General features: G+C 36.7%; 1 protein-coding gene across 1 annotated transcript in view; it reads right to left on the bottom strand.

Annotated features, from left to right (window-relative positions):
* Positions 1-208: 208 nt before the first annotated feature.
* The window catches only part of LOC124281831 (deubiquitinating protein VCPIP1-like), a 41,627-nt gene continuing 33,872 nt past the window's right edge, over positions 209-7,963 (bottom strand). The window contains exons 16-17 of the mRNA XM_046717825.1: positions 6,699-7,319; positions 209-6,169 (exon numbers count right to left, since the gene is read on the bottom strand). Coding sequence (XP_046573781.1) covers positions 6,119-6,169; positions 6,699-7,319 — 672 coding nt within the window. The 3' untranslated portion in view covers positions 209-6,118. The remainder of the gene's footprint in view (positions 6,170-6,698; positions 7,320-7,963) is intronic.

Below are 7,963 nucleotides of genomic sequence, written 5' to 3'. Positions count from 1 at the left end.
TCAAACCCCAAATCATATGTTTTCACATACCCAGCAATGCTACACTGCACTGCTGACTACAACAGCATTAAAATACTGGGACACAAGGCTCCCAGCACATGCCTGAAGACACACAATTTTGTGCAGTTTCAGTTCTCAAGATCAAAGCAATTACTAACTGGAATTTTAGAAAACAAAAATAGCTGATACCCTCACTCAAACTCATAGATTGTATGCACTTGCTTTATTTCACTTCTTCCTGTATTTAAAACTAAAAATCAGTGAAACATTTCTAACTGAATGGATTATCTTGGCTGAAGAATATGGGGTTAGGAGTGGGGGAATGGGAGGCAAATCGTCCCCCTAAAATTACAGACTGTAAACGTAAAGTCACTGCATCACCTTTCTGTAGCTTCAAAGCAACTACAACCCTCCAACTACATGAAACATGCTATGGCCCTTGATTAACGGTTGAAAGTTATAATTTTGAAACCAACCCAATCCAGGATATCTATCCTCAAGCATATGCACTAACAGAAAAATGTTCAATTCTAAAACATGCATTGTAAATTTCTCTGTAAGTAAATATGGATCCTCTCCTCATTCCACATTTAATCAGCTGTTACTGACATTTCTGAAATCGGTTTACCTAGACATTTTAAATTCTTCATAAGTTCTAATTATGTACATGTTATATCCATATAAACTGTATGAAATAATAATCATATTTTGGAATGAAAATTTCATTTATACATAATGGTATAAAGCGTTCAATGTAATGCAGGTGTGGGTTAGGCTAGCAAATGAATGTAAAGGGTTGAAATAGATAGGCTTGACTGAGAGTGTAAAGAATCAAACTCCCATTTTCTTGATCAGGGAGCTAATGTGCACTAACTAATATGCTAATCCATAATCCATGCAGTAAAATGTTTTCCATTTGAACCAAATTTTCAAAAGGTGAAGGTCACCATGGCATTGCTTTCTCATTAATTCCTTAGTGTCTATGGTGGCAAAATGAGAAAGGGAAGGTAACTCTTACATGAAAATGACGTCAATCATAGAACTAATACTAACACTGCATTTTTTCCAGACAAAACCAAAATGTAATCTCGACAAATAATCTTTTCACACAAAATGTCATAAATGACCTGCTTGACGGGGAACATTTTATACTTCTCTCAGGGCAAACAATTATTGTTTTCATCTCATGTACAAAATCAATTACTTTAATCACAAGCCACAAGATGGAAGCATTTAAATCACAAGAAGACTAGAAGAATAACCTGATATCATCTACGTAGAACAAGCAGTTGTCAACTGCTCCTTGGCCAAGATCAAAGAAGACACAAGCCTCCACTGTGGTCTACAGATACAACTAACTAGAAGCTACAACGGAACATGGCACTACACGTATGCTGTTGCATCAACAAAACTTTTGACATGGACCAAAGGGCTTTGGGTAATATTGCAGCAGTATCACAGGTCAGGCCAAGATTAGACTTCACATATTGACACATCTTGCAATTCAAACCCAGGTGTTTGGCTTCATGTGCTAACACGTGGTACTACAGTGTTCAAATTAAATTTGAACATCAAGGGGTTCTCGTCATAGCACTGATGTAAAAAAATACATATTTAGTGGGTACGCTGATTCAAACACCATAGGAGCAAACCTCAAGGACTCTGAAACTGTTTAGTTTGTCCACTGAGCCACCTCATGGCCCCTTCAAGAGGTTAGTCACTCAATTACAAACAAGCAATCACTTATTGTTAATACTTCATGCATTTCTGTACACTATGTTCTTATATCACCCATGAATATCTAAGGCCAATATGCCTGTAGTCACTATTTTTCACCAACAAGTCCAGCCAGAACATTGGAATCTGGCAAATACTAAAACAAATGAGTAGTTAGGTTACACTGTACAATTGTAAATATTTCTCATGAAATGCATCACATCCAAGCACTCTACTCATTGTTTATATTCTAGGGTTCACTCAAAATAGGGTTCATTCATGGATTCAATTCACTTTACTGAAAATAAACATCCATCACAATTAACACTACACAGCATGTTAACAGTCCATATTCACAGGTGCAGAACAGATAGTCTGAACTTTAATCAAATTTTCTATCAGAAAAGAAACATTAGATGAATTTAGTCAAGCTACAATTCAATAATTCTTGTTGATTCACACATGTTTTATGCACCCATAGGAATAGCAAAGCATTTTATTAACATACCTCCTCAGTTGTAAGTACAGGATACACTATTTGGCCTGCTATAGTATTTATTCAGATTTGATATTGTCTATTATTGTGAATCTCAAAGTTATTCACAGGTCAAATTGCATTAATATGTTCTGTCGAGAACATTTGTGGTAAGGGCATCAGGGTGTTCCACAAAGTGACCTAAGCACTAAGATGATAGCAACTCTCATATGTCAACACTGACTTGCCACAAATTTAGTGCTAAGATTCACCTGGGTCCTGTTCCACTACAAGACTTAGCACTAAGACAATCACAACTCCCAAACAGCTGTAACACTAGGATGGCTTTAAGACTTCTGTACACAGGCCAGAGAAGACAGAGCAATGCAAAATCTTCACATCACCATATGTTTGCAATAAGGCCTTGTGAATACATGGACAGATTGGTAAACATATCTAGTTTAAAACACTTCAAACAATATTAGTACCACAGAATCTAAAACCAAATGATTTAACATTTCAAACAAGGATATTTAAACACTCTAAATATCACAGACCAGTGTGGGAATACATGGTTGTTCTATACTAGATATAATTGTACAAATGGAATATATTCGCATCTCATAAAATCCTGAGAAGTTAGCACAATATTTACAGCACTGTTAAACACAAAAGTCTGAAAATTTCAAAATGTCTTCAAATTTGAAAACACCCCAAACACTTTAGTCTGTTGATGACAGTGAACATTCACAAGCAACAGTACATTGGTACCTTATAATAGCTTTGTAACCTTTTGTCAATATCATTTTGCATAAAGAAAATATTACTGGTACCTGTAACAGCAAGGTGAGCAGCATATATAATAGAATAGCTTTTCTTTGGAATTAATATAGAGTGTAAAGATTTCATGTAGTCATTACCTTTTGTCTCTGAGAAATTGATACAATACCTCTCTGCAATGGAGAATAGGGAACATCTCCATAATGAGCCAAACAACACTGAGTTTCCCAAATCCTTGTTACAAGTGAGCGAAGCATTCAGACAAGAATATTATCATTATTATTTCTGTTTTTGAAAACAAATGTAATTAGGAAGTTACCGATTAGTTTTAGAAAGCTGACATCAGACTGCTTCAACACCCAAAGTATCTTTAATTTGAACTGGGTGGTTAAAGTTTGCTCAGGGAACTTCTATGGTGTCCTGTGATCTTCACGCAGGGAGGTATCATACAGGAGTGAAAGATCTCATTTGAGACTGTGAGGTTTCTGATGTGATTCTGTTCTTCAACATCACCAACCACTGGAGCTTGGTTCGTAAACATCAACTAACAGAAATTACCAATAATGATTTTGAATAATTTCTCTTTCATTAGCTTAATGGAATATTTAACTGGCTCAGGATTCAGGTTTCAGGGATAATATTAACAGAACAGATTAGACAAAATGAAATACTACCAAGAAACAAATCAGTTTGAAATTTTCTTTTTGGATTTTTTGAAAAATTACATTTAGCCAGGAGTGTAAGAGGCATGGGAATTTCTTGTTTATGTTAACATTTTTTCTCTTTTGATGACTTAATATTTTGTAATTAATCGAGACTTACAGTCTTAAACACCACAACTATACTGTTCATGAGAAAGGTCTGTTTATGGATAGACATTGATTAAATAAAATATATACTGGTAATGAAAATACCCTTTGGTCATTTATAACATTTCATTAATACATTAGATTAAATAATGAAATCATGAATACAGGTAGATGCACTAAACATATTGATATATTTCACTAGCAATTATTTTAACAGCAAAATATAGAAAAGAAGCTTTTTAACTATTTTCTCTTCAGAAGCAGTAGCATATTTATAGTCAGCATTTTCAAAATACACATGATCAACCAAGTCCTCAAACTAAACGTTCTCATTGGTGTAAAATCTGAATATCTCTAACAGTATATACACAGGTCAACATTATGATGATAACACAACTCTGATATATTATGACAACATAACCACAAACAACATATAAAATCTCTAATACTTAAATATATGTATCTGCATCATTTCAGGTGAGATATCAGCCAGATTTGTCCCAGTTTATACTTAACAGTACACCATAATAATGATACAATAAATGGTCATCGTTGTATCATGGCAAATTAGCTTTTAACACAACCTTTACCAGAATGTTATTCAGCCTAGTTTCACCAACGTGATTATTTCCTTCAATGATTTCCCTGCACCGAAAGTACTAACATAAACAGAAGAACACAAATTAGGGACACAGTTTGGGGACATTTGTTTTTGCAGTTAAGACTGACGACAGAATTTCAAATAATTATCCCCAAATATATTTTATGATTCCTAACTTCTTATGGTCAAGTATAACCATATTTGGCCATAATAAATTATTACCAGCTTTTCATTGGTTCAGCATCACTATTTACTATAATGTGTGTGTTGCCTTCTTTCTCTACATGATGAAAAGCACCACTTATTAAGTTCTATCAAATATGAATCACACACATGACCTGATAAGTTAAAAAGAATCCTCCCTGCTCCTAATGTTGAAAGATTTATGTTAAAATAAAATAATTAATCTATTGTGTCTTTATTGTGGCACTGTGCACCAGGCTAACCATCACTATCCATAATTCAGAGCATAAAAAGGAAGTCTCCCTTCACAGAAAAGGAATAGGAAAACGAATTGTGTTTTTGGCCTCGTCAGCACATTGCAGCTTTGTCACAATGACCCAAAGGTTTTCAAGCCGGGATCTTAAAAATGTGGTGGTTGTTGCAATCGAAACTATTGTAGCATGATGACAGACAATAACAAATGGGACAATGCACAGTGATCTTAGCCACTGCCATGTTTTGTCTATTCTATAACATCCTTGATCATCTAGTGTATTACATTTTCATTTTAATAAGAAAAATTCACTGAGCTCTTTCAATAATGTACTTTGTTTTAAGTCTTATCCAATTATAGGACAATGACAATAGCTGTCCAGTCAAATTAATTCATGCGCCAGTGAAACACCTTGCTAAGTTAATGATTTATGATAACTGAGATTCACTCACATTACTTCTAAAACTAATTTTAGTAGTAAATGTTTGAATGAGTTTTATGTTACTTTCAACAGTGCTCCAGTATATATGACAGCATGGGAGGAAAGCCTGGCGATGAATGTCTAATATGTTTACAATTTTGGTGACAAAGCTTGAAGTCAAAAGAATTAGCCCAGAGCATTTATCATAATAGAACCAGATTCGAAATACTAGATAATCAAGGATGATAACAAAGACAAAAGGGTTGTGGTACCAGGCAGCTGCCTATCTATACAAAATGTTTTGTTAATACTCTTAATGCACAGCTAAGATAGTTTGTGCAACTTAACGGGTCTTACAGTGCCCTCATAAAGTTTCTTTAAAAAATTCACATTCCAATTACTCTGTACAACTCATGATGATTAGCGACAGAATGGCACTACAGAATGGTACTCTGTCTGGCAGTTACAAATTTCAAGGACTGGATCTTTAACCTGCTGATGTTCAAAAGTCTGCATTATTTCACTGAGAGTGAGAACTTAATGTAAGAACAACAAACTGGTAACAATTTTGATTAGTTGCACACTCCTGAAGTATGTGACATCATCATTAGGTAACTGCAAATTCTCCTGTGACATCCATGTGACACAAGAAAGGGAGATAATTCATTAGCCTATTCTACTCACAAAAGTACACCTCAGTATTACCATTCAAACAAGAGGAGTTTTTGACAGTCTGAAGCTCCATTGGGCCGGTTCCATATCCAACCCAGGCCTTAACCATGTAATCTTTGGTGACAGCTACCTTGCCATGACGGCTACACGGGCAGGTCTTACTTCGTCATGACAACTACATACGCAGATTGTCTGTTGTCAGGTGTCACTACGTTGTGTCCATCTTCTCTTCCTTGTTGTCTTCTACACTACCAGACACCTGAAACAACATACTTAAGGATGTCTGCTGGTTTGCATTCTGAGAATTTTAATGTTTCTTACATAGACTAAACTTTTAAAGATATGAGAGGAATGGGGTCAGTGTGTGTAAGGCCAACATATTCACTATCACATTTGTGACACAAAAATCACACTTGACTCAAGAGATATCTATTGAAACCATAGGGTTTGCTGCCATATTGCCAGGCAGGCTCAACACAACAATTTGTATATTTCAGGTCCTAAGACTCAGTGTTAATGTTAATGAATATTACATGTTGCATCATTGTAAGAAGCTTGAACTGCAGGGATTACAGAGATAAGCAATCGTCTGTTGACATGACGACAGAGATATTTCACCAGTACTATGTAACTACAAGGGTACATGGAAACTTAGCAAAATTCACTCACTCAACAAAGTTCAAATACTGTACATGTAAGATGAGATAAAATATAACATTCTATCATTGCCTCCAACTGGAAAAATAAAATTCACACCTGGAACTGATTCTGATGCCTTATGTTCCTACCTGTCCATCTGTCAGCTTCTCATCTTGTCCCTCCATATGTTCATCTTTGTGTGCAACCCCAGCATCAGATGGTTCATCAAAGTCATTACAGTATGCTACAGTCTGCTCAATTGCCTGGGCAAGTTTGCGAAAAACATCTACATTCTCATTAGTTGTGTTGGAAACTGACTGGTCGATCACACTAAATCCTGGACCAATCTTTTGATAGTCAACCTTAACAGCAGGCTCTGCTTGGCTAGCACCTTCAACACAGGCAGTTCCACCTTGCATGTCACATGACGCCTCCTCTGGTTCCTCACTGATGGCTTCATGAGGTTGGGAGGGATCACAAAAATTTGTAAGTTTCCTAGCTTGTGCCTTTCGGGGAGACTCCGGAAGATCCCCTGGCATTCTTGTGTCTCCCTCCGAAGCACGAAGTGAGTGGCCATGCCCAGAGAAAGCAACATGACTTTTCTCCCCTCTTGATATGACCCCACTTGACCCGAACTTGACTTCCGTGTCATCCTCAGCAAGAGGGGTTGCAGACTTGACCTTGCGTTCGATGTCTGGCTCAACTTGAAAATGACCATGTGGTTCTAGACAGAGTTCTAGTCGGTCAGCCTCTGCGTTGTATCGAAATACCTGTAACCAGATGATAATTTCCATAATACTATACTTCAAGTAAACAAGAGAGTGAGTGAATGAGTGAGTTTAGTTTTACATCGCTTTCAGCAATATCAAGATGGGGGACAGCAGAAATGGGCTTCACACACTGTACCAGACTTTAACCCGGATATCTTCGGCGCGACGAGCGAATGCTTTAACCACAAGGCCTACCCCACTCCTCCTCAAGATTATTGAACTTCAAATAGCAATGTGAATGGAGGAGTGTGAGAGAGCTTCTACTAGTCCAATCTAATGCTGGATTTATAGTGCTAGCCTACTAAGGGACCATTCATAATTTATGGCTAGGGGGGGTAACGATGATTTTTATGGAGAAGCATGTATAATGTGGATGACCCCCCTAAAATTTATGTACAAAATAAGTGACCCCCCTGCATGTCATGTACAAAATCAATGACCCCTTCCCCTTCCCATAATTTCTAAGCATAATTATAAACATCATTTTATGTACAAAATTGCTGACACCCCTAGCTCCCCAGAACAAAATGGGTGAACCCCACCTTAAAATCGTCACCACCCCCCCCTAAAGTATGAACGATCCTAAGATGGACCCCCATTCAGTTACACCATATGGATTCGAGGTGTCCAGTCCTTGCTTAATG

This window comes from Haliotis rubra, unplaced genomic scaffold (genome assembly GCF_003918875.1).
Source record: "Haliotis rubra isolate DU_JTF1 unplaced genomic scaffold, ASM391887v1 Scf29, whole genome shotgun sequence".
In the NCBI taxonomy this organism is placed as follows: Eukaryota; Metazoa; Mollusca; class Gastropoda; order Lepetellida; family Haliotidae; genus Haliotis; species Haliotis rubra.
Note: the sequence above shows the minus strand (reverse complement) of the source record. Positions and strands in the feature narration are given on the sequence as shown.